Genomic DNA, 27,947 nt, shown 5'->3' on the forward strand with positions numbered 1-27,947 from the left:
TTGACTCCATGACTTAGGGGGTGGAGGGCTTGGTCGTCGCTGCTCCTTGCCCTTCCGTGGTTTGGGGTGGGGGTCGGGGCTTCCGGTGCCTGGCGGGGGCGGTGGGGGGCTCCGTTGGTCGGGGGATCGGGTCCGGTGCCTGGGTGGGGCGGGCTGGGGCGCTGCGTGGTCCTCTGGGCTTGGGTGTGGGGGTGCGTGGTGGGGGGGTGGGGTGGTGGTCTGGCTTGGCTTGGGGGGGTGGTCCCTTTGCCTGTGCTGGGGGGGGTTGGCGGGGGGCCCTGCTCGGGTGGGGGGGGCCCAGCGGCGCCGGATGGGCTGCCCATCTGCACCTGGGGCTGGGATCGGCCCTTCCCTGGCTCTGGGACGGGACAACCCTCTCGGGGCCCCCGGTCGCTCTGGGTGTCACCCGCTTCGGCTGCGGGGTCTGGGGTGGGGTGGGGTGGGGTGGGGGGCTTGTCGGCCCTGTCCTGTGGGGGGGCGTTCTGGGGGGGAGGGGGGGCCCATTATTAGTACGGGTTGGGGGGGCTAACGGGTCGGGGTCTCCGCTGAGGCAATCAGTGGTTGCCTCAGCCGGTTGGCCTCGAGGCCTGACCAGAGCTCTTCTAGGGCCCACTTCTGGGGGTGGGGGCCTGGGCTTGCTCCGGGGGGGGCGACGCTTTCTGGCTCCTCTCTCTCTGTGTGGGGCGGGTGGTGCCGGGCCTGGGGTGTCGGCGCCTCCGGGGGTGGGGCCCCTGGGCTGGGTGGCCCTGGCCCCTTTGCTGGGGGTGGGCTGGGGGACGGCTGTTTGACCACCGGGGGACAGTCTACCAGCTGTCCCCAACTTACCCCCTTCCTTATATAACCTCATATTAGGGTGAGGGGGTGGGGGGTCTAGCCTGCGATGCGCCTTGGGGGGGGGCTACTTGGGAGTGGCCCCCCTCCTATGGTTGCCGTATGGAGTGGGCCCCCCCTCTTTCGGTTTTATTTGCACCTTAGACATGTAGGGTCCTTGGTAGGGGGGGTGCTTGGACATCACTGCAAGCAAGCAGCAGATGTCCTCCTGGAACCCTACCCGCCAATTTTAACCGCACCTTAGACATTTAGGGCCCCTTGTTGTGGAGGGTGAGGGGACATCACTGTGAGTAATCAGGAGATGTCCCCTTAGTGCCCTACTCACCAATTTTAACTGCACCCCCCTTAGTACACACACCCCTTCCCCTTCAATATATACATTCAAACATAAACACACACACATGCACACAAACACCCTCTCAAACACCCATACACGCACACACATTTTACAAGGAAGGTGGGACCTGGGTCTTTCTGTCCCCTACCCCTTCCCTGGTGGGGGGTGCGGGCCCCTTGGCGATGGCGGCCGTGTCCCTTGGGTGCCGGCTCCCTGGGCCCGGCGGTGCTCTCTCCGCGCGGTGGGGGGGTTCATATTACACCTGAGCCGGGGGTGTTCGTGTCCCTGGGGGGTGGGTCCTGGTCCTTGCCCCTGGGCGCTGGGCCCCGTCAAACTTCCAACATGGCCGAGCCTGGTCGGGCCATATTTATAACACCCCTTGTGGGCCGCCCTTTTTTCCCCGGGGTTCCCCCCTCCTGGGCGGGGGCGGCGGGCCCCTGCCTTGCTCCTACCTGGACCAACCGTGGGCCGGGTGGGTGGCTGCCTGGAGTGCGGAGCGGGTCTCCCTTGGGGGGTCCTGGCTCGTACCTGGGGTCGGGGCGGGGGGATGCCCGGAACTCCTGGGTGGTGGTGGGGTGCTCGTCTGGGGCTGTGGGCGTCCCTCTCCGGTGGGGCCCTGCGTTGGGCTCTTCCGGCGCGGCGGGGGGCTGCTTTCCTGGCTGGGCTGGGGCGGCGCTCTCTTTCCCTCTGCGCCTCCCTGCTCTCTGGCTCTGGGGGCCTCGCGGCGGTCCTGCTGGCCCTGGCCTGGGTGGCGGTCTTGGTCGCCCGGGGGGCGGTTGTTCCCTGCCTGTTCCTGTGTGGCGTTGGGGGAATTCCGGCTGCCGCTGCTGCTGCGGCGGGGGTCTGGGTGTGGGGGTGGCTGGGCGCTCCTCCTCCTTCTTTTCACATTCCACCATCCATTGTAGAAGAACATAAACACTCACTTGAGCACAGGTGTTAGCTCACCTTTGCACTAATAGTTTGCATGATTGAATGAATGAAAGATTTCACACTAGTTGGTTTAAAGGCATAGGTATGCGTTCGTGAACACTATCTGTTTTGTGTGCATGTTGACATGTGGACATTTTTGCGGCTAGCAGGTGTGTTGATAATATTTGAGTGTGTGTGAACAGGCCCCGCCCTTTCTGTACTACATTTGAACTGTACCGTAACGATAAACAACCAGTAAACCTGTCTGCTCTATGCTGCTTCATGGTCTTACCCACCTTCCCCTCCTATTATCACCCTCCTACCCCCCCCCCTCTCTCTAACGTCCCGCTCTCTTCTTCCCCTCTTTCCTTTTCCGTCCGGTCCAACACCAAAGATTTTCAAACATGATTGAAATTAATAAAGTTTGGCCTCAATTACAAAAGGGGTTTATTCAGACATACCTTTGGTTTGTCTGAAGATGAATAACCCCTCTTGTTAAAATAAAATATGTCAGACACAAGAAGCCCTCAGCTCTCATCTGTTTGCCTAGCTGTTGGACAGGACAAGTTAAAAAAAAAAAAAAAAAAAAAAAAAAAACAAAGGAAATGGTATTTGGGAATCTCTTCATACCAGGAGCCAGCCTGGCCATTGGAACATCGCCACAGTGTCCATCCAGACTGGGACAGCAACGGTGTCCACTTCAGAGCCGTGAGCTGCTGTGTTTAACTCCAGTTGTCCCAGCAAGGGAGACAACTGCAGCAACATCCACTGACCAAGCTGGCAAGCCCTGGCAGAAAAGATCCCCACAAGAAAAACACTGGCTCAGGCAGGCTGGTCAAAAAAAATAAAAAATAGTTTTGCCATTGTCTTGCAGCTCGCAGATCAAGTGGTTTAGTTTTCCAGTAATGTCAGTCAAGAATGCAAGTTCAGATTCACCATGTTCATATTCACCATATTCAGCAGACATCTCCTCCAATAGCACCTTAAAAATCCTGTGCTGTTTTGCTTTGCAGCTGAGGTTGTTTACGATTTTCAGAATAGGAGTCATTATATGTCCAGAGCCAATCACTTCTGCACATAAGGCCTTCTGGTGAATGACGCAGCAGTAATGCAGACATTTTGGAAAGTCTGGGTCAGCTTTACAGTGAGTGATGAAACCTGTTTGTCGGTCAATCATAGCAGGAGCCCCGTCTGCAGGTATGGCTACCAGCTTTTCTAATGGTACCTTTTTCTGCACAAAAACTCCTTCACCGTGTTATACATTTCAACTCCTCTTGTAGTTGTCTGTCAGGGCAGATGTGTCAGGAGTTCTTCTCTTGGGGAAACCAAAAGCTATGCTGTACTGTTGCCGTCCACAGACTCATCACACTGGACGTTAAACCACCTGCACTTTGCAAGATCCCGGTCCAGCTAATTGGCCAAGTTATCAGACCAAGCTGACACTCATCTAGACATTGTAGTGGAAATTGAATGAGTTCTATTGTTCTCATCCTTAGGGACAGTGATAGCAATTATCCTCATTGCTTGTTTCTTAATCTGATAAAAACCTTCTTCTCCTTAATGAGAAAATGAGCAGGTCTAAACGAGGCTTAGATTTAAGAATTTTTTTCATGATATATGCAAAAGTCTTTGTCCCTTAAGGCAACAGATTACAGTCCCCCCACCCCCCACAGGCTGCTGTCATATTAACATTAGCTTGGAGCTCCAGAATGGACAAGAAAGAACGACGAAAATGGCTCGAGCAGGGCGTTGCTCACGGGGCGGTCGCTCGTGCCAGGCGGTGGCACGTGCTCGGGCCCGCTAAATGCTACTTGTAGCTTTAATTATTATTATTATTTTTCTTCTGCCGGAAGAATCGCATTTTTGAGGCCTTTAACATACCCCAAAACTCACCAAATTTGGCACACACATCAGGGGTCGCGAAAAATTTCGTATTTTATGAGAGATTGGCATCTATCTTTTCTCTGTGCTTTGTCCGATGTTCATAAAATTACAACAGGAGATACTCACAAGGGTTTTCTGTCATCGTTTAAAGTTTCATGGGTGTACACCTGACGGTGCCTGCGGAAGCCACCGCCAAACAGGAAGTGGTTGATTGCGTTGCAGTCAGATAATTAAAAATTCATAAAAAATCAGCCGTTTGTATCACGAGGCTGATATTTCAGAATGAGATTCCCCCATACATATCTCCAACTTAGATATACAGCACTCGCACGGGTGCACAAAAACGGCTCAATAGCGCCACCTACAATGTTTGTTTTCGCGAGCCCCGCCATGTTCTTTAACATACAAGCTTGATTTTTACAGGACATGTTCATCAAATGAAAACCTACAAAAAAGTCTCTTGGTACCAAGCTGTCAGTTGAACAGGAAGTCTGCTATATTGGTGTCAATATGTCGTTTTTGCTGTATTTTGGTCATTTGCAGGCCTCCTTCTAGAACGAACTCCTCCTAGAGATTTGTGAATAATGACTCCAAACTTTGGTTTTGTAAACTAAACACATGTCCGATGTTAAATTGTGAAGCTTTTAAGATTTTACGGTTGTTTGTGACCGTGGCGGCACGTCAAAATTGGAGGTCGTTTCGAAAACACGCCATGAAAAGAAAAATGGCCATTACTCAGCCATGCATAATCTAATCTGAACAAAAATTTTTGTGCATTATTGTAGTCTGACTCTGAACAAATCTTCTTTCTCTTTCGGCTTTTCCCATCAGGGGTCGCCACAGCGAATCATCCTTTTCCACCTCACTCTATCATGGACATCTTCTACCCTAACATTAGCCAACTTCATGTCCTCTGTTAAGACATCCATGTATCTCCTCTTTGGCCGTCCTCTTGCCCTCCTGCCAGGCAGCTCCATCTCCAACATCCTTCTACCAATATATCCACTATCCCTCCTCTGAACATGTCCAAACCATCTCAGTCTGGCTTCTCTGACTTTGTCGCTAACACAGGCAACATGAGCCGTCCCTCTGATGTACTCGTTCCTTATCCTGTCTAACCTGGTCACTCCTAAGGAGAACCTCAACATCTTCATCTCCGCTACCTCCATCTCAGCCTCTTGTCTCTGTCTCACTGCTACCGTCTCTAACCCATAGAGCAGAGCTGGTCTCACCACTGTCTTGTACACCTTTCCTTTGAGTCTTGCTGGCACTCTTCTGTCACACAACACTCCTGACACTTTCCTCCAACCGCTCCAACCTGCCTGCACTCGCCTCTTCACCTCTTTTCCACACTCCCCATCACACTGAACTGTTGACCCCAAGTACTTAAACTCCTGCACCTTCTTCACCTCAGCCCCCTGTAGCCTAACGCTTCTACCTTGATCCCTCTCGTTCAGACACATGTATTCTGTCTTACTACGACTGACCTTCATGCCTCTTCTTTCCAGAGCAAACCTCCACCTCTCTAGCTGTTCCTCCACCTGCTCTCTACTCTCACTGCAAATTACAATGTCATCCGCAAACATCATTGTCCAGGGAGATTCCTGTCTTACCTCGTCTGTCAGCCTGTCCATCAGCATAGCAAACAAAAAAGGACTCAAAGCTGATCCTTGGTGTAGTCCCACCTCCACCTTGAACTCCTCTGTCTGACCTACAGCACATCTCACCACCGTCACACTTCTCTCATACATGTCCTGAACTACTCTGACATACTTCTCTGCCACTCCAGACGACCTCATACAGTACCACAGCTCCTCCCTCGGCACCCTGTCATACGCCTTCTCTAAATCTACGAACACACAATGCAGCTCCTTCTGACCTTCTCTGTACTTTTCCATCAACATTCTCAAAGCAAAAATGGCATCAGTGGTGCTCTTACGGGGCATGAAACCATACTGCTGCTCACAGATCTCCACCTTCTTCCTAAGCCTGGCTTCCACTACTCTTTCCCACAGCTTCATTGTGTGGCTCATCAACTTTATTCCTCTATAGTTGCTGCAGTTCTGCGTGTCACCCTTGTTCTTAAAGATCGGAACCAGAACGCTTCTCCTCCATTCCTCAGGCATCTTCTCACTCTCTAAAATCCTATTGAACAACCTTGTTAGAAATTCCACTGCTGTCTCTCCTAAGCACTTCCATACCTCCACAGGTACGTCATCAGGACCAACGGCCTTTCCGCTCTTCATCCTTTTCAGAGCCTTCCTAACCTCATCCTTTCCAATCTCTGCTACTTCCTGCTCCACAACAACCACATCTTCCTCCCTTCTTTCCCTGTCATTTTCCACGTTCATCAGCTCCTCAAAATACTCCTTCCATCTTTTCTGTACACTCTCCTGGGTTGTTAGCACCTTTCCATCTCTGTCCTTAATCACCCTTATCTGTTGCACGTCCTTCCCATCTCTGTCTCTCTGTCTGGCTAGCCTGTACAAGTCCTTCTCTCCTTCCTTTGTGTCTAACCTGTCATATAGCTCATCGTAAGCCTTCTGTTTGGCCTTTGCCACCTCTCTCTTCACTCTACGCTGCGCTTCCTTGTACTCCTGTCTACCTTCCTCAGTCCTTTCTACATCCCACTTCTTTTTAGCCAACCTCTTCCTCTGGACGCATTCCTGTACTTCCTCATTCCACCACCAAGTCTCTTTACCGTCTTTCCTCTTTCCAGATGACACACCTAGCACCTTCCTACCTGTTTCCCTGATAATTTCTGCTGTAGTTTCCCAGTCATCTGGAAGCTCATCCTGACCACCCAGGACCTGCCTCAACTTCTGCCTAAATTCCTCACAAGTTTCTTCATTCTGTAGCTTCCACCACTTGGTCTTCTTTTCTGTTTTCCCTCTCTTCTTCTTCCTGACCTCCAGAGTCATCTTACACACCACCATGCGGTGCTGTCTGGCTACACTCTCTCCTACCACCACTTTGCAGTCAATAACCTCTCTCAAATGACCTCGTCTACATAGGATGTAGTCCACCTGGGTACTCCTACCTCCACTTCTGTATGTCACTCTATGTTCCTCTCTCTTCTGGAAGTAAGTGTTGACTACAGCCATTTCCATCCTCTTCGCAAAGTCCACCACCATCTGTCCCTCCAGATTCCTTTCCTTCACACCAAACCTGCCCATCACCTCCTCATCACCTCTATTGCCCTCACCAACATGCCCATTAAAGTCTGCTCCAATAACAACTCTCTCTCCTCTGGGGAAACTCTGTATGACCTCATCCAACTCACTCCAGAATCTCTCCTTCACTTCTAACTCACAGCCAACCTGTGGCGCATACCCACTGACTACATTCACCATCACCCCTTCGATTTCTAACTTTAAGCTCATCATCCTGTCTGAGACTCTTTTCACCTCTAGAACACTGTTTACAAACTCCCCCTTCAGAATCACTCCTACCCCGTTTCTCTTCCTATCAACACCATGATAGAACAGTTTGTATCCTCCTCCAATACTACGTGCCTTGCTGCCCTTCCACCTTGTCTCCTGCACACACAGTACATCTACCTTCCTTCTCTCCATCATGTCTGCCAGCTCTCTGCCTTTCCCTGTCATTGTGCCAACGTTAAGAGTCCCTATTCTCAAACCTATGTTCCTGCCTTTTCCCTTCTCTCTCTGGCCACGGGCCCTTCTGCCTCCCCTCTTTCTTCGACCAACAGTAGTCAAATTTCCACCGACACCCTGTAGGTTAACAGCATCGGTGGCGGTCGTTGTTAACCCGGGCCTCGACCGATCCGGTATGTCTAAAGTGTTGTGGATGATTCGCATGGTTATTTTGGCAATTTTTACGCCGGATGCCCTTCCTGACGCAACCCTCTCTATTTATCCGGGCTTGGGACCGGCACAGAGGCAACTGGCTTGCAACCCCTGTGGCTAGATTCTGAACAAATCTGCAGTGGAAAAATCCGGAAAAGGTGTAGCGCCACCTGCTGGCAACAGGAAATGACATGTTTTGCTTGGAGCATCACTGCTCCAGGTAGGATGAGCAAACACACCTCAAAATGACGCCCACCTGTTGAGAAGCCATTGAAGTTTACTCTGATAAAAAGCCATATCTTTCAAAGCGGGGGTGTGGTCGTGACAGAGCGGCGAAGTTGGGCGTCTCGCCATGCATAAATGTTGCTCTCACGTGCACATTCCTTGTCCAATCTCACTGAAATTCAATGGATATGATTAAGCTTCCATTTTGAACCCATGGATAGGACAACTTTGGACGAGCTCTATAGCGCCACCTAGTTATTGCATGGGGCACATTATGCCCTGTTTTTTCTCTGTGCTTTGTCCGATGTTCATAAAATTACAACAGGGGATACTCACAAGGGTCTTCTCTCATCGTTTAGAGTTTCATGGGTGTACACCTGACGGTGCTTGCGCAAGCCACCGCCAAACAGGAAGTGGTTGATTGCGTTGCAGTCAGATAATTAAAAATTCATAAAAAATCAGCCGTTTGTATCACGAGGCTGAGATTTCAGAATGAGATGCCTCCTACATATCTCCAACTTAGTGTCCAGAGCCAATCACTTTTACACTTAAGGCCTACTGGTGAATGAAGCAGCAGTAATGCAGACATTTTGGAAAGTCTGTGTCAGCTTTACAGTGAGTGATGAAACCTGTTTGTCTATTGATCATAGCAGGAGCCCCGTCTGCAGTCACTGCTACCAGCTTTTCTAATGGTACCTTTTTCTGCACAAAAACTTCTTTACCGTGTAATACATTTCAACTCCTCCTATATTTGTTTGTAAGGGCAGTTCTGTCAAGAGTTCTTCTCTTGATGTAAAGAAAAACAAAAAAAAAACAAACAAACACACAGCTGCGCTGCATTGCTGCTGTCTAGAGAATCTTCAAACTGGATGCAAAACCACATGCGCTTTGCAAGATCCCGGTCCACCTGATCGGCCAAGTTATCAAACATAGCTGACACATGTCTAGACATTGTAGTGGAAATTAGATCACTTCTATTTTTCACATCTTTAGGTACAGTGTTAATGATTATCATCATTGCTTGATTGACAACTTTTTAATCTGAAAAGGCCTTCTGGTTAGAAAATGAGCAGGACTAAACAAAGCATTGTTTGAATTTTTTTTTACAATATATGCAAAAATATCAGTCCTTAAAGGAAACAGATTACAGCCCCCCCATCCCCACCTTCTGCTGTCATGTTAAATGTGGCTTGCAGGTCCAGAATGCAGAAGGAAGAACGACACAAAACGGCTCGAGTAGGGCTTTGCTCATTCACTCACTCGTTCATGCTATATGCAAAAGTCTTTGTCCCTTAAGGCAACAGATTACAGTACCCCCCCCCCCCCCACCCCCCACAGGCTGCTTTCCTATTAACATTAGCTTGGAGCTCCAGAATGGACAAGAAAGAATGACGAGAATGGCTCGAGCAGGGCGTTGCTCACGGGGCGGTCGCTTGTGCCAGGCGGTCGCACGTGCTCTGGCCCGCTAAATGCTACTTGTCGCTTTAATTCATTTTATAGTTTTACAGTTTTTGTAATCCGGTTATTAACAGATTCTTTTCAAGTTACAAAATGCAGGGCCTATTAATGATTGATTATTTTCAGAAAACATTAATTTATGATTTCAGTAACAGTTACCATTATGTAATAACCATTGACTATTATTAGAACATATTATCACATTAAACCAGTAATTATTGCTACACATTTCAGATCAAGTAAAGAAAATCAATAGCTTGTTAATTGTAATTAAAACATTTCAGTAATCATTATTGCACATTACAATGTAATACTCATTGGTTGTGATTAAAAGATCTTTGATTATTTCACCAAAATCAAGTTCACACATGGATTTGGAATTATTCAAACACTTGTTTATCCATAACTCCTCTTATCTTTATATTTTGAAATCCGAGTTTATTTTTAAATTTTCTTGAATATTCGGATATTTGAACATTGTTTGAGCTCAATACTTAACCTGTTCTAAAGTTTAGTTCCACACAGACACACAGAAACTTTTCTTTGTGGTTCTTATTAATTTGATCTTGAAGTTCCTACATCCCCTCAGTTTATTCCTCCTTCTTTCTTTAAGAACTGTTTCTGGATATTGAATGGTAAGGATTTCCCACCAGCTCAGTATAGAAGTTGCACAGTGTGAAAATTAAAACGTCATGAAGTTTTAAAAGTCTGGATTGATAAAAGAAATTGTATGATCAAGATAGCCTGCTTTATGTACAATTCTGATGCCTTGTTTTTGACATAAAAAAAGGGGATGTATTGAACTCTTATAATTATTCCCCCAAAAAGCTGTGCAAACGACAATAAACTCATTCTGAATTTCTACACAGTAGGTCAAATATGGTAATATTAAGGAGCAGTACAATAAATATTTACTGTTGTATTCTAATATATGTTTAGATCTATTTATGATTGAAATACTTTTTGAGACTTTAGTTTGTATGTGTCTGATGTGTTGCTTCCAACTTAGTTTGTCATCGATAAAACCCCCTAAGAATTTGATTTCTGTAACACTTTCAATTAAGACATTATTTATTTCAATTGAGAGCTCGGTATTGGTGTTGTTACTAAAACTTGGTTTTATCTAGGTTCAAAGATAATTTGTTGTAATCCATCCGTGATTTTATTTTGTTTAACTCTGTGTTCACCATATTGATAAATTCCCTATGATTGTCTGTAGAATAGAATAATTAGTGTCATCAGCAAATAATAGGAGTATCAAAAGCTTTGAAACATTGAATATATCATTAATGTAAATATTGAATGGCAGCAGGCCCAGAATTGATCCTTTTAGAAAACCACAACTTATCTCTATGGTTTCTGATGTAAATAAATTATTCAAACTGAAACTCAAACTTTATTTATTTATATAGCGCCTTTCATTTCAGTTAAAAACACAAAGCGCTTCACATAAAAGCAGATAAAACAGTCATAAAAACCGAAGATTGTTAAAAACAGCAAACAAAGGACAATCACACAAAGATGGGACCCCTCCCTCACCCCCCCCAACCCACCCACCCACACCCCACCTACCCAGTTCCCCCTGTAGAACCCTGAACAAAACCAAAGAACTGCAGCTTAAAGAATTCATTCATCTTCTTCATCATCATCTTCTTCTTCATTCATCTTCTTCCGTTTAGTCCCTTTCGGGGTCAAGGGGCTGCCGGAGCCTATCCCAGCCACTTGTGGGCCAAGGCAGGGGAGATCCTGGAAAGGTCGCCAAGGCCACATATCACACATCCATTCACTCTCACACTCACACCTATGGACAATTTAGAGTTGCCAATTGACCTATGGAGCATATTTTTGGACGGTGGGACGAAGCCAGAGAAACCCGGAGAAAACCTACGCATGCACGGGGAGAACATGCAAACTCCAAACAGAAAAGTTCCCTGTTGATGTTCTGTTTCAGGTCCCCCAGCCGGAACTTGAACCGGGGGCCTTCTTGCTGTGAGGCAAGAGCGCTAACCACTGTTCCGCCGTGCAGCCGTAAATTCATCAATCTTGACAATTTTTTTCATCCCGTTAAATAGCTTTTGACCCAAGTTAGCGCTAGTCCTCTTATCGCACACACTTCCAGTTTGTCGAGTAAGATGTCATGATTGAGAGTCAAATGCTTTTTTCAAGTCAATGAAAATTCCAGCTGCACATTTCTTTTTGTCCAGAGCATTTTAGATTTCCTCCAGAGCATCAATGATAGCCAATGAGGTTGATTTGTTTTCTCTAAAATCATGTTGGTTCTCATTTATAATGTTACATTTATCAATAAATAAAACTAATTTATCATTTATCATTTTACGTCAGGCCATCTGGCAAGTAGTCTGACGGTCCAAGCACGTCCCCTGTGTGTGCAGGCCTAGTGGTTCCCGGCGCATAGGTCCAATCCCCCCTCCTGGCCGAGTGGGAACCTCTCCTTAAGCGAGCGCCTTGTGTCATCAGCTCTTCTCCTCTGCTCTTATATTTTCACTCAATCAGAATCAGAATCCTTTTAATATCATTGTACACAAGAGGCTTGTTACAATGAAATTCGACAATGAAAGTCGATGCAAGGTCTTAGGGATTTATCTTTTTTCTCGCCGAAAAAAAAGCCAGCCCCAGCAGGGGATGAAGAGGGGCGGATGTGTCTCGAAGAAAAAGCCTCCTGGATATACTTTTCCATGGCAACTTTTTCGGGACCGGACAGATTAAATGACCTCCCCTTAGGCAAGGTGGCGCCGTCTAAGAGTTGAATGGAACAGTCGTAGGGCCTATGCGGGGGTAATGAGCCTGCTTTAGACTTACTAAACACCGCGCAGAGATCGTGGTAACAAGCGGGAACGTTACTGAGGTCAATTTCCTCAGGATGGCTGGGAACCGGATGGGCTATGGAGGGAACAGCAGAACAGAGACATTTGGCTAAGCAAAAATCACTCCAGTTATTAATACAGTGATTTACCCAATCGAACTGAGAGTTGTGTCTTAAGCCAAGAAAACCCTAACACCACGGGAGTCTGGGGGGTGTGAGTGATGAAGAATTGTATGTCTTCTCTATGGTTATAGAGGTGATTATGTAACCCGGATCAGGGCCCCACCTGCATTACCAGATTAGAAACACCTGGGTGCTCTTATTTTGGTGGGGCCAGTTCCCTATATTAACATCCGGGTCACATAGCCACTTCCTGTCATCCATGCTCTGGCTGTTGCTGATCTGCTGTGGCTGGCTGCATCCCCTTTGGCTGTCTGCTATTTAAACTTAACACCAAACTTTGTAACATCTCACTGGATCAACCACACTTTGAACTAACTTCTCTTCGGTGGGTTTATGCGATCGGGTCACACACATAGCAGTACATTAGTATTTCAAAGGCTTTCTACCTCACAGAAATGCAATTGCTAGTCTGGCTACATACAGATTTTTGATCATTATTTTTTTTCTCTTGAAATTGGAAATATTTCAGTTAATAATTGTTTTCAGTTTTGTCTGTTTTAGGACTTTTCAACTTGTTTTTGTATTTGTGCCTGGTCGGCCATTTAGGTTTTGAATTCATTCATTAATATCATTCATTGTTTTTTCTCCTGATTTATACTGAATTGATTAATGCTAAAGCTAAATGATTAAAAGTGCACTTTATTTTTGAAATCATTGGAACCAATTGAAACCCATTGATTTATAGGCCTGGAATTTGAAAGTAGGTTTCTACAAATTTTGTTAGGACCTTATTTGATTATTATTTTTCTTACAATTATGACATACAGTTGACTACTGTACTTGTTGTAAATAGTATGTGTTGTAAATAATGTCTTGTAAATAGTATGGTTGTAAATAATGTGTCTAATCCATCATTTGTTTGACCTTGTTTAGGTCAGGGTTTTTTTCCACCCCCACTTCTATCCTTATTGGAAGAACTTTTTGATCTGCACCATACAGGAATGGTGCATGGCGAGCTACCCACGAACTCTCAATGAGACATTGAATTAAGAACCTATGAAAAAGGAACTTTGCAAAAGACGCCATACCCAAAGGAAAAAAGGAACTTTGAAAACCAAAGACTGGAAAAATATCCTTGTGGATCCCTGGACACTCCTTCCTCCACTGTCTCAACTTATTGTTTTGTTATTTGCTTTCTTTGTTTTAATACAGTCAATTGATTGCTTCATCCCTGTGTTGCGTCTTCTATCCACACACTCTGGGCTCCATGAGTCGAACAAAATCTTCTGTAGGTCAGAGCAAGCTAAAAAAGCGCTACAAGTGGCAAGCTAGCTAGGAGCCTGAGTGTGTGGATATTTATTTTTCTGTTTTCTCTTTTTTTTCCCGACACCATGGATTTTATAACTCAATCTGGTGTTGACGTTTCAGTTTCTGTCGTAATCTCGGGCACCGCAAACGCATCACATAATGATGTGCTTGATTGGTTGCGTAGTTATGGAAAATTGAATCGTACATTTTACGTTAACGATCCCAATAGTTCTTTTGATAAAAACCAGGTCTCAGAGTTTACAGACACAGCCGCGTTTTCTGCCTTAAAACCATTGCTACCATACACTTACACTTCAGCTACTACTAACCTTGTGTGCCATGTGACCACGTTAGCCTCAGAGTGCGCCGCCACAGTGGACAGCAGCAGTCAACCCCCTGATTACCTAGTCGAACTAAAAAGACTCGCAGACCGGAGCGGCTGCAGTTTTGAAGAGGTTCTAAGAACAGTGATGACCCAGATCGGCCAGCACCTGGATGCAGCAGGTACAACTCTCAAAAGCTACTCCAGAACCACACTCAATACTGAGAACGAAGAGGTAGAGGATGAGGAGGAAGAGGAAGAAGATGATGGTGCATCAGCACGGTCAATGCCAGCATCCTCCCCACCTTTACCCAGTTTACCCACTTTAAACGCTGGTCTGCAGGGGCCACGCCCTCGCCAAAGTAGAACATCACAACGCATCTCCTTGTCAACAAATCAATTAAACCCACCAGCAGTCCAGAAAGTTGTTGTTGAGCATGTCGTCAAAAACGCAGACCTCACAGCCACTTCGCTGCGTCTTCGCTCTTTCTCTGGAAGAAGTCCAAAACCTAGTAATGAAGTGGACTATGAATCCTGGCGATCTCAAATAAATCTTCTCCTTGCAGATCCAAGTATTTCAACACTCAGTGTCACTCGGAGAATCATAGAGAGCCTGATGTCACCTGCTGCTGATGTGGTAAAAGGTCTGAACCCAGACGCATTGCCCTCTGCTTTCCTGAGTGTGCTTGACTCAGCCTTTGGAACGGTCCAAGACAGGGAAGAGTTATTTGCCCAGTTCCAGAACACCCTTCAAAACTCTGGTGAAAGGTCTTCCTCATACCTTCAAAGACTGCAACTCACCATCTGCTCTGTTGTCAGACAGGGTGGAATTTCAGCACATAAAGTGGACAAACGTCTCCTGAAGCAGTTCTGTCGTGGCTGTTGGGACAATACTTTAATAACAAAGCTACAACTGGAGCAACGCAAGGACAACCCTCCACCATTCCCTGAGTTGCTGCTCCAACTTCGAACAGAAGAAGACCGACAGACTGCCAAAGAGTCTCTCATGAAGCAACATATTGGCACATCCAAACAGAGAGTCAACATACAGTCGCAGAGCACTTGTTCCTGTGACCACAGCCCTCATGCAAATGAAGGGGTGAAGGATATGAAGCTGCAACTAAAGAAACTTCAGCAACAGATGTCACAGCTCCTATCCAGAAACCCACATCTGACTCCCAACTCACAACGCGTCAGCACAAACCCAGTCATCCTGTAACACCACCCGCCAACAGGCCAAAGCCATGGTACTGTTTCAACTGTGGTGAAGACGGTCATGTCTCCTCCACCTGCAGCAACCGATCCAATCCAATGCTGATCCAGCAAAAGAAAAAGTGCCTACGCCAAAAACAAGAAGCATGGGATGTCAAATACAAGCATTTAAACTAGATTCTGCTCCTGTGGTGGGACACTCAGGAGCTGCTCACAACAAAAGTCCCAAGAAGAGGATGCCACACCTGCCAAGAGGTCTTATTGGAGCCAAAAGTACTGGTCAGATTGAAATAGTAGAATCTGTAGTTCCCTGGGTGGTCTAAGTGAGTCAGAGCAGAGTGTAGTGTGGTGAATATGGCGTCATCTGTAGAGCGGTTTGGTTTATATGCAAACTGAAGTGGGTCTAGAGTGGGTGGAAGGCTAGCTTTGTGTTTTGATACAAGCCTTTCAAAACACTTCATGACTACAGGCGTGAAGGCAACTGGCCTGTAGTCGTTGAGACTGTCCGCTACTGGCTTTTTGGGAATCGGAATTATGGTTTAGCTTATGAGGCAGGCTGGGATGCTGCATTGTTCCAAGGACTGGTTGAATATTTTGGTGATGACCTCTGCTAATTAATTCGCACATGCACTCAGTACTTTGCCCATCGGGGCCTGTTGCCTTCCTTGGGTTGGTTGACTTAAGCACTTAAGCTTATGTTCCTGAAGTACTAGTGTGCTGTTGGTGTGGGATGGTTATGCCTGTGGGAGCATCTGCGTATCAAACCTGGCAAAAAAGTGTTATATTCTTTGAGCACTGCAACCTGATGATGACATACCACGCATGCAGGTTTTGCATTCAACTCCATGGACAAATAAAACTATTTCCATTTTCCCAAGAAAGCTTAGGCCCTCCACTTCAACCTTTTTTTTTTTCTTTTTGACAACATTTTGTTTATTAGTGTGTCACTACTGATCATTCTTATAGCAATGCAACAGCGGTGGGGCTCGCGCGGAAAATTTGTGAGGTCGTTTGCTTGGGAAAAAAACAGACATTGATAAATGTAAGCCTGAGCAGAAATACTGTAGCCGAGCGTGCATCTGAACTTGCCACCAATCTAAAAGAACAGCTGATGAGAAAGGGAGAAGATTTTGTTGCATACTCACTTGCTGTGGACAAGAGCAGCGACACCTCCGATACAGCCCAGCTGTCAAGTTTTATTCGTGGAGTGGACTAGAATCTTTGCGTTACAGGGGAACTTTTAGAACTAAAATCCATGCATGGCACAACGACAGGAAAACACGTCTTTGAGGAGGTATCCAAATGTGTCGTGAAATGAAGCTGCCTTGGGATAAGCTTGTGGGACTGACCACTGATGGAGCACCCGCAATGTGTGGTCAAAAGAGTGGGTTGGTCGGCAGGATGTGAGAGAAGATGCGGGAAAAGCAGGCAGGCGAGCTTACAGTTTACCACTGCATCATACACCAAGAGGCCTTGTGTGGCAAAGCCTTGAAAATGGATCACATTATGAACACTGTAACGCAAATAGTCAACTTCATAGAAGCAAAAGGTTTGAATCACCGTCAGTTCAAGTCTTTCCTAGGGGAGTTGGGTGCAGACCATAGTGACATGCCCCATCACACAGAGGTGAGGTGGCTGAGCCGAGGAAAAGTTGCGAAGAGATGTTTTGAGCTGCGTGAGGAAATTTGTCTTTTCATGGAAAGCAAAGGGAAAGACACAACAGAGCTCAGGGATGAAAAGTTTCAATGTGAGTTTGCATTTCTATGTGACATCATGAATCATCTCGACGCGCTCAATCTGCAGCTTCAGGGGCGCGTGCACGTCATCACAGACATGTACAACGCCGTGAGGGCTTTTAGAACCAAGTTGGGCTTTTGGGAGAGTCAGATGCAGCAGGGAAACCTGGCTCATCTTTTGAGCTGCCAAGTCATAAAAGAGCAGACCGCTACCGCCGTGATGCCTTTTGCCCGACGATTTGCCAACTTTGAAGCCCAAAAATGTAGATTTGAACTTTTTAGCAACCCCTTTGCATTTGATGTGAATAACGCACCAAGCAATCTCCAAATGGAGCTTATTGAGCTACAGTGTAATAACACGTTCAAGTCAAAGTATGACTCTGTCGGTGCTGCGCAATTTCCACCTTGCCTCCCTGACACGCTGCCCGAACTCCGTGCCCAAGCTGCACAAATGCTCTCTGTGTTCGGCAGCACATATCTGTGTGCAAGCAACTATTTTCGTCAATGAAAATGAACGAAATACCACATAGGAGTCGTTCATTCATTCAGTCCTGAGGATTTCCTCTGCGCAGAGCCTGACTCCAGAAATTGATGCACTTGCATGTAAAAAGCAATGCCAAGTATCTTGCGTGGACCCATGTGCATCATCAGAGTAAATGGACAATGAAAAAAACTAAACTGGATAAATATTATTTTATTTACTGAAGGCATGGTCTGTTCAAAGTGGAAAGATATTGTGTTAGGTGTTGGCCTTGATGGCCTGTGATGAAAAGATTTAGGTGACAATTAAAATGAAAAAAGTTAAAGATTTAGAGCCTTGATATTCATTTCAGTTTTTGTTTTTATTATTTTCTTAAACCTGTTCTGGGTTCAGTTTTTAAGCAAAAATTCAATTGTAATATATTAAAATGGTTAATACAGTAGTTTCCTGTATCTCAAAGATAATAAAAACATAAATAATGTTCTTCTTTTTAATTTTGGCCCTCTGTGAATTTGAGTTTGACACCCCTGGTCTAGTCGATCTAGATGACCCAACTCCCAATGTTAAAGTGCCTAGGATAGCGCAAGGGTTACACAAGAAAAGTACTTTGTAAAGCTCTATTGTGGGAAGTGTGCATTACTTTTTGTAGCAAAAATGCATGCAGCTGTTGTATAGTTAATATTTTTCTGACAAAAACTTTCCATACAAAATAAAATAAAAAATATGTCCATGAGTTTTAAAAACGATTCATCAAAATCTGAAAAGCCGAAGGCAGGACTGTAGGGGTTGAAAGATGGGGTAAATAATAAAATGAATAAGGATATTAAACGGCTATAGGGGAATGATCTGGGTAAGAGCACACATGCCACCAAAAAGGACCCAAGTTTTTGGCCACAATGACAATTTATTTTTAGTACTAAAAATATGGCTGGCCACTGGGTTGCAGTTGAAAACACTAAAAAGAGGATAAAATCATTGTAAAATTCCAGGGGCAGATTAAAAACTGTAAAAAAAAGATAAAAATCCTGGAACAAGTTAAAACCCAATAAAGGAAGGCTAAAAGTCCTAAGGACAGTTAAAACTGGTTTAAAAGGCAGCTTGAAGGGGGGTCTCGGATCCCAAACCAAGGGGGCGTCCTCTCCCAACCAGACTTTGTTCCCGGAGTCGACTCCTGTTGATCAGAGGATCCCTCTGGTCACGCCCACCAGGACATGGAAGGCGCGTCTTCCCTCTGCCTCTGTGGCTTGCGCGTCAGTCAGACACTCCTCCGTGTCACTTCCAGCTGGCCCTCCGGACATGCTGGAAGTACTGCGAAAACAGACAAGCGGCAGCACAAACCACTCCAAGATGCAGGCTGCAACCCAGTGGCGGTTTTTGATATGGGCCATGTGGGCGGTCGCCCAGGGCGGCATTTGCCGAGCCCGATGCGTGCGACTATATTCAAAGAGGCTACTATATTCATAGAGGAAACTGTGAGCTTTTAATTTGAAATTGCTTCAGCTGCCGACACTTAACACTTTTATCATGACACATCAGATTCTTAAGAATGTCTTCATCCTGTTTCCCCTTCACACTTATGGTGCAAAAAAAAACAAAAAAAAAAACAAGAAATAACTCAGAGTAAAACAACGTAAAACAGGCACATGAAAAGGAATTAGGCAGAACAAACACCCGTGCTCAACCCAATTTCGACAAAAGCAGGCAATGGAGATTATTTCCCACAATTCTTTGCTCCAACACAGCAGACCCGACGCGCACGTGACCACCGCCCTCTGCTGCAAGATGCTTGCGGCCACACCTCTTTGCGGTAGTCTTTGGAACATAAGTCAAAAAACTCGAGAGGGGAGCGCAACACGCCGGTGGCTGGCTGAATCACACTAACAGGTGATTGGGAGTCTTTTTCTATCTGACAATCAACTCTGGGCCGCAGCTGCGCCTCCCGTCATAGAGACGGAGCCGCGTGTGTCAGAGGGAAGGGGAGGGGGAGGGGTTGTTACGGGGGGAGAAGGGAGGAAGCACCCAGGCGCAGAGAGCGAGAGGAGGCAGGAGGTTGCAGGGGAACGGGGGCTTTAATAAACACAACTAAGGACACAAAACCAAAACCACTGCAGACGGCAGGCTAGAACACTAAACACTCGAAACGGGGAGAGCAGACTAACATACTATGGACCAGCCCAGGAGGAAGGGAATGACAAGACTTAAATACATACAGACAACCGAGACACAGGTGAACACAATCAGGAAGGATGGGGAACCAAAGTTAAACTCACAACAAAAACGAAACAGGAAACCCTACAAAATAAAACAGGAAGTTAAACTCAAAACATGCCAGAACAAAAAGGAAACAAACCACAAGGGCAAAGAAACAGAAACCGTAACAGGGGTGGTGGGCGCAGACCATTTTTTATGGATTGAGTTTTTTTGGAGGATTTCTGCTGTTGGTGTTGCACAAATTTAGAGAAATGCCAAATATTTTTGGAGTAATCCCACTGATGAATTCTATGATTTAGTCTTTAATGTTTTATAAGACATAAAATCACAATAAGTTTTTTCTTTTTAGATCTAATCCCTCTGATATGTTTCACAAAGACACACACAGGACGTCACACATTAAGAAATTATTGCTAAAAATGAAGCAGGAGTCCAGCTCTAAAAAAAAATGCTCTAAAAAATGATGAAAGAGCAAAAAAAAAAAAAAAAACGGAAATATTTGATTTGTAATTTCTTATTAATATTTCCAGGCTTTTTTTGTTTTGTTCTGCAGCATGTTCATATTTGTATAATTTTGACAGAATATATTTCTATGGAGAGCAAAATATTACAAGTTATTTAGGGTTTATGTTTTTAACTTAGGCCCCTGTGTGACTGAGTTTGACCCCCCTGTAATACGAGTCTAGAAAATTCATGCATTTTTTGTGTAAAATGGCTAAATAGAAGATAGGGAACACAACAGGATGTTGTCAAATTTTGTATGTGTGCGGGGGGGGGGGGGGGGGGGGGGGCTGTGGGGTTGCTCGCCCAGGGAGTAAGTTAGTGTAGAACCGCCACTGCTGCAACCAATCTGCTAAGTCACGTCTTGCTACTTACAACACAGACAGGGTCCCTGCCCTGCCCCTGCGTGTTACTCGCGTTGCAGACTGTCGGTCCCAGGGCTAAAAGCACTCCCCGTGCTTGCGCCCTGCTGTTGGGGTGCAACCTCTTCCTGCGCTTTCCTCCTCGGGTCTTTTATAACTCCCTTCTAATGAGGAGCAGGTGTTGCTGATCAGCGAGCTGTGTATCAAGGGTGCGTGTCCATAGAAAGCATGCAAAAACAGGTAGCACCACAAAACATGCACACAAGAAAAAATACACACTACAACATGCAATCCCCCCGCATGATCACACTTCCATGAACTGGGATAAGGGGGCCTTCCTGCTCTCTCTGATACCTGGAGTAACATCCTCCATTTGAAAATGGACATCAAGGGGCGGAGTCACCTCTTAAAGTTTGAGAGGTGTTTTTATATATGTTACATCACTACCATTGGACGACTGATGAAGATGGAAGACATCCGTCAAAACATGTAAGGTATGTGAAAAAACACAATCGGATCTGATAAAAGATGAACCAAAGATGTCAATTATTGATCCAGACATTATGAACTTTATTGAACTAATACGAGAAAGTTTTGGACAACTCTCTCTCACCTTTGTTTAACCAGGATAAAAAACTCATTGAGATTAAAAATTTGTTTTGCAGGAGCGTCCTGGCAAAGAGGCAGCAGCACAACAATAACACACATTTATCAATTACACTCACACTCAGCTAACCCTTGTGCTATATCCTAGGCACTTTAACATTGGCAGTGGGGTCATCTAGACCCAACAAGACAGTGCGTTAAAACTTTTTTCTCCAATGATTTGTGATCTTCACTGGTGTCCATGGATTACATGAAATCCTTTATCCACCTTTGTCATGGTAGGGAGAACGCTTCAATGTAAGGATCGGGTCATCAGGACCCCATAGGATAGCACAAGGACTATTATAGAAAGACAGTCTCAAATAAAGCAGTTTCAGCAGCAGACTGAAACTGTCATAACACTGCACCATGGACAGACTTAGAAAGTCTTTTGTCCCACGAACCATCAGACTGCAGAACACTCTGTGTTGAGAGCTTTTAATTTATTTTTTAATTAGAAGGAAATTCTGGGAAACTTGACTAGATTTTAGTTGATTGTTCATATTTGCTTTAAACTTTTTATCCTACCTATCTGTCTGTCTGTCTGTCTGTCTATCTATCGAGAACAGCATATATTTAGTCTTGTTATTGTTTAAAACCAGTTTTAAATGATAAAAGATGTGAAAGTGCTTAGGTTTACAAGATGGTATCATCAGCATACAGGTGCAAGTTATTGATGATACTTTTATCAAGATTGTTTATACGGATGTTAAAAAAGAAGCGGCCCAAGAATCGAGCCTTGTGGAACCCCTGTGGATCCTTTAAGAACATATTTGATTTGAAATGGTTTATTTCAAGCAATCAAATAAGAATAATACACAACAACAATAAAAATCATCAGTTATACTTTCATACAATGACTAATCAAACATAGGATATTTAATTAAATTTTGGTTAGGGTTCACCCGACGGTGAACTCTGACAGCCCAATTCCGCGCTGTTTCCGTTTGAGCTTAGTATGGTGTATCAAAGGCTTTGAAGAGGTGGTTGAAGAGGGTGGCACAGTGAACTTTGTCATCCAGGGATTCTGATATATCATTTAAAACTTTAAGAGCTGCAGTTGTTGTGCTATGTTGCTTTCTAAAACCTGATTGTGATGGGCTTAAAATATTATTTGAAGTGAGAAATCCTTTAATTGTACACTCATGAGACCTTCTAAAACTTTTGCCCAAATGGCTAACTTGGAAATTGGTCTATAGTTATTCAAATTTGTTGGGTCACCACCTTTAAGTAGAGGTAACACATAAGCCGATTTCCATAAATGCGGAATGGTGTTTGTGGACAAAGACAAATTAAATAAATAGGTCAGCGGAAGTGGGATAGAGTCTGCTGCAGCTTTTATGAAAAATAGTTCCAGATCATCAAGCGGCAGAGACAGGTGAGCGTGACGAATCGGCAATGGTTTGGAGCAGGGACTGGAGCTGGGACAACTGCTGTGAGATGGATTGTTGATTATCCGAAAGGCTGTGTATCATTTGTTCATGTCGGTCCATAGTGGTGGCGTGGTAGGACAAAGTCTGGTTTAAGGGGTCCGAGCCTGCTGGGTCCATGATGGTCGGTTCGTTTTGTTAGGTTAGGAGTAAGCTGGACCCAAAAATTCAGACAGGGACTTAGTTTGAAATTGTGAAATTTATTGTAGGATGATGAAGAAGGGTTTGGCTTTGGATCTTTGGCGTAGGTTTTTGGGTTCTTTGACATTGGCTTTGGTTTTTGACGTTGGTCTTGGTTCTTTGGCTTTTGTTCTCTTGGGTTGGTTTTGAGTTCTTTGGCGTTGGCTTTGGTTCTTTGGCTTTGGTTCTTAGGCATTGGCTTTGAGTTCTTTTTTTTTTTTTTTTTTTTTTTTTTTTTAACTTGTCCTGTCCAACAGCTAGGCAAACAGATGAGAGCTGAGGGCCTCTTGTGTTGGACATATTTTATTTTAACAAGAGGGGTTATTCATCTTCAGACAAACCAAAGGTATGTCTGAATAAACCCCTTTTGTAATTGAGGCCAAACTTTATTAATTTCAATCATGTTTGAAAATCTTTGGTGTTGGACCGGACGGAAAAGGAAAGAGGGGAAGAAGAGAGAGGGACGTTAGAGAGAGGGGGGGGTAGGAGGGTGATAATAGGAGGGGAAGGGGGGTAAGACCATGAAGCAGCATAGAGCAGACAGGTTTACTGGTTGTTTATCGTTACGGTACGGTTCAAATGTAGTACAAAAAGGGCGGGGCCTGTTCACACACACTCAAATATTATCAACACACCTGCTAGCCGCAAAAATGTCCACATGTCAACATGCACACAAAACAGATAGTGTTCACGAACGCATACCTATGCCTGGCTTTGAGTTCTTTGCCGTTGGCTTTGGTTCTTTGGGGTTGGCTTTGGTTCTTTGGGGTTGGTTTGAGTCCTTTGGCGTGGGCTTTGGCGTGGGGTCTGTCATGGAAGCAGAAGAACCGACAATGGCTGGATGGCGTGAAGGACCAATATACAGTAGGTTCTCTTAATGCCAAACAGGTGTGAACGATCAAGTCCTCAATCAGGAGTACGAGCGCGACCCTGACACCTGACACAGGTAACCAATGTAGGCATTAATCCTGTTATTGTGCTCTTGGCTATTAGCTCAGTGCTCATTTTGGCTATTAGTTCAGTGCTCATTTTTAGTCGAAATTGCTATATTCAGTGCTGTTTATTGCAGTTTATTTTTTTCCTGTTATCTGGATTAAGGTTAAAGGTCTTCAAATTATCCATGTTAATACGAGGAGTCTATTACCAAAAATAGATCAACTAAGGGCCTGGCTTGTCTACAATAAACCCAGTGTCATCACTATATCTGAAAACGGCTTTTTTCTAATATCTCAGATAGTGTTATTAGCCTGGACAATTACACTTTATACAGAGCAGATAGAAGCTCGAGAGGAGGTGGAGTAGCTACACGTGTCTTCAAACATACAGTCACGTCCTTTTACCCAGAGTGGAACCAGTGTGTTTTGAAGGTCTGTTTATTAAATTAATCTTGCTTGATAAAAACATTTGATAATTGGCAATATCTACAGACCCCCTTATCTCCCTCTGACTCAGTTAAAAATATTGTATCTACTGCTACATCTCTGGGTTGTAAAAGTGAAATGATCCTGTTGGGAGACTTTAACATAAATTGGTTATGTCCGACATCTGCTATTGAACGTAATCTTTTTAATAGCTCTAATTTTTCACAGTTAATTACAAAACCTACAAGAATCAGCACTAATTCCAAATCTCTTATTGACTGGAATGTAGTAATACATCCAAGACAGATTCCAGGACTCTGGCGTCTTATTAGATTGCTTCAGTGACCACTGTATCATATATTGTATTTGGAAAATTAAAACTCTTCATCTTCCCCCAAAATTGGTTAAAGTTCGACAAACAAAAACATTAAATACTAATAACTTTATTGAGGATTTGCCTAACATTAATTGGGCTACACGTAACTTAATACCTTTCAAATGAAGCTTGGGACAATTTTTCTACTGAGTTACTGAATGTTATTGATAAACATGCACCACCGACTGTGATCCGAGTAAAAGGTAAACAGATGCCGTAGGTAAATGGAGAACTGATTAGTCTGTTCAGACAGAGGGATAAAGCCTGGGAGAAATCCCATCATACTCGAGACCCTGCTTATCGGGATGCTTACAAATGTTTAAGAAATATCTGTACAACAAGAACTAGAAATGCTAGATCGAACTATTACAAAGATAGTCTATCTAACAATGTTAATAATCCAAAGCAATTCTGGAGGCAAATTAACAACTTATTAGGAAAAACGGATTCTGCTTCAACTAATATGCTTATTAATAATGTGTGTACAAATGATCCGACTGTTATCTCAGAGGCATTCTGTCAGCATTTCTCAAAATCACCTCTTATTTAATCTCCTTCCCACTCCATTTCTCATTGTGATGACATGTCCAGTGGCAGTTCCTTTTCCTTTAAAATGGTTAACCCGACTGATGTGCAACAGGTCATAAATGAGCTTTCCTCCACCAGTAGCGCTGGACCAGTTGGCATTGAAGCAAAGTTTATTAAACTTGCTTCCTATGTGCTTTGTTTTCCCTTAGCTGCTCTTTTGAATCTCTCTTTTAGCACGTCTGAAGTTCCCTTGGCTTGTAAACATGCAAAAGTTTTACCTCTTCACAAATGAGGGAGTTCTAATGACATGAGCAATTATAGACCAATCTCAATCATTAATAGTATTGTCAAAGTATATGAAAAAAATCCTCTTCAATCAACTTTCGGAATACGTAACAGTTAATAATCTCTTTTCCAATCCAGTTTTCGAAAGCACTTCTCTACTACTTCAGCCTTGTTAAAATTTACCAATGATATTTTCTCTGGTTTTGATAATAACATGTTAACTGGTGCCTTATTTATTGATCTTACCAAAGCTTTTGACATGGTAGATCACTATCTGTTATTGGACAAACTTCATTCCATTGGCCTTGATAGATCCTCTCTCCTTTGGTTCAACTCATACCTTCATCATCGTCAGCACTGTGTGTTTTTTAATGGCACCTATTCCAACTTTCTAAGCGTAGACAAAGGCATTCCAAAAGGTTCCTCACTTGGTCCCCTTTTATTTTCAATTTTCATTAATGACCTTCCAACTAAATGCATTTACAGCAAGATTCAACTCTATGCTGATGATACTGTCATTTACTCATCTAAATTTAATATTTTTGACATTCAGCACTCAATTCAAAATGATTTTAATTCTGTTCAATTGTGGTTACAATCTAATAAGCTCCTACTCAACAAATCAAAATCCTAGTTTATGTTGGTTCAAAGAAGATTACGTCCTATAGCTGCATTCATTCATTCATTTTCTATTCCGTTTAGTCCCTTTCGGGGTCACGGGGATGCCGGAGCCTATTGTGGGCGAAGGCAGGGGACGCCCTGGACAGATCGGCAGTCTTTTGCAGGTCATCTTTAGCCGCAAATGAAATAAATTGAACTTACATGGACATGTCGCCCATTTCGGCAACAGAAAAATTCAAATACCTAGCTTTGTGACTTGACTCCTCACTCTCTTTTAGTGCTCATATACAGTCCATTGTCCATACAATTTCTTATCCTTTAAATTACTTTATCTATCAATCAATTGTTTTAGTTTCTGTTGGAATAATGTATATAGGTCATCTCATATTTGGAACAACAAAAAAGATTTGATCTCCATGACGTAAATTATAAGAAGATTGAAAAGCACTTAGACATTGTTTGAGATATTCTGGGTAACTGAGGTTAATACATTTGAAGATGTACAATAGCCAGTGAAGTTGACGTTGAGAATAGGGGAAGCCAGGACAGTTTCTCAGTCAGGAAGAAAATTATCTCACAACTGATTATCCCGATTTTAGATTATGGTGACATAATATATCAAAACACCACTCTCACTCCGACCACTGAATGTGTAGGTTTATTCTCCGTTGTCCGTTTAGAACTCTCCACTGTCTAATGTATCAGCAACTGGTCTCCAGACGTCAACTTCACTGGCTATTGTACATCTTCAAATGTCTTAACCTCAGTTACCCAGAATATCTCAAACAATATCTAATTGTCAAAAAAGTAATCGGAAAATACTCATTTTATTACAAAGCACCCTCTGACTGGAACTATCTTTGCATTTAAAATTGCCCGTTTAGAACATCTTCAACACTCATGTAACTGTTTTTGATTGAATTTGTCTTCTTTCCTGCTTTTTATTCCCTTACCTTCAAACTAACTGCTAAGGAGTGCCATAAATGTCTGTGTTCGTGTGTGTGTGTGTATGTGTGTGTGTGTGTGCGTGTGTGTGTGTGTGGGTGTGTGTGTGTGCCTGCTCATTGCCTAGTATATGTTACAGTCAGGACCATAAATCTTTGGACAGAGACACATTCGTTCTAATTTAGTTTCTGTACATTACCACAGTGAATTTTTAATAAAACAACTCAGATGCCATTGAAGTGCAGACTTTTAGCTTTTATTCCATGGGTTGAACAAAAAGATTTCATAAAAATGTAAAAACTAAAGCATTTTTTAAACACAATCCCTTCATTTCATGGGCTCGTGAGTAATTGGACAAATGAAATAAGTGAAAACAAAATGGTCATTACTAATATTTGTTTGAACACCCTTTGTTGGCAATGACAGCCTGAAGTCTTGAACTCATGGACATCACCAGATGCTGGGTTTTCTCCTTCTAAATGCTGTGCCAGGCCTTTACTGCAGCGGCTTTCAGTTGCTGTTTGACTATGGGCCTTTCTGTCTGAAGTTTAGTCTTCAACAAGTGAAATGCTGCTCAATTGACCCCTTGAAAACGAGATGACACATCCCAAGGGGCTTATCCTACGAACAAATAAATTGAAATTAAAATTGAGTTTGGGTCCCGATGTGCATTGACTCGCACAGTTTCTGAGCTAGCCTTACTAAAAACGAGCTCGATAGTTAAAAACCAAAACAACTTATTCTAAAAGGCCCGAATGGGCAAATACACTCCACCTCCTGTCTGACAGACAGAGACCGAGTGCGTGCTGCCATCTTGGCTTGCCTAAGAGAGCTCCGACGGCTGGAAAAACTGGAATGTAAATGGGCGCGCCAGAGAAACCATCTGCGATTTAACCTCCCCTGCCGGGATGAAGAGATTATACCAACCAGTCTCAACATAAGGAACCTGATCAGAACCGACAACACAAAATGGATAAATAATAAAGAGCGGAGGGCTTTGGTCAAAGAAAAGATTCGGTGCACAGGAAACAAGATCAACAATA

The 27,947-nt window shown here is 44.1% G+C and overlaps 1 protein-coding gene and 1 long non-coding RNA gene across 2 annotated transcripts in view; one reads left to right on the plus strand and one right to left on the minus strand.

The window, feature by feature from the left end:
• Positions 1–27,947, minus strand: part of LOC144990184 (uncharacterized) — a 572,443-nt gene that overhangs the window by 354,515 nt on the left and 189,981 nt on the right. The window lies entirely within an intron of this gene.
• Positions 12,403–17,992, plus strand: LOC105358199 (general transcription factor II-I repeat domain-containing protein 2-like). The gene is given in 2 exon segments (XM_078943074.1): positions 12,403–16,549; positions 16,552–17,992. Coding segments are annotated over 2 exon segments (1,131 nt in total). The 5' UTR covers positions 12,403–16,353; the 3' UTR covers positions 17,487–17,992.

The sequence above is a fragment of the Oryzias latipes genome, chromosome 24 (genome assembly GCF_053564925.1).
Source record: "Oryzias latipes strain Hd-rR chromosome 24, Olatipes_Hd-rR_3.1".
Taxonomy (NCBI): Eukaryota; Metazoa; Chordata; class Actinopteri; order Beloniformes; family Adrianichthyidae; genus Oryzias; species Oryzias latipes.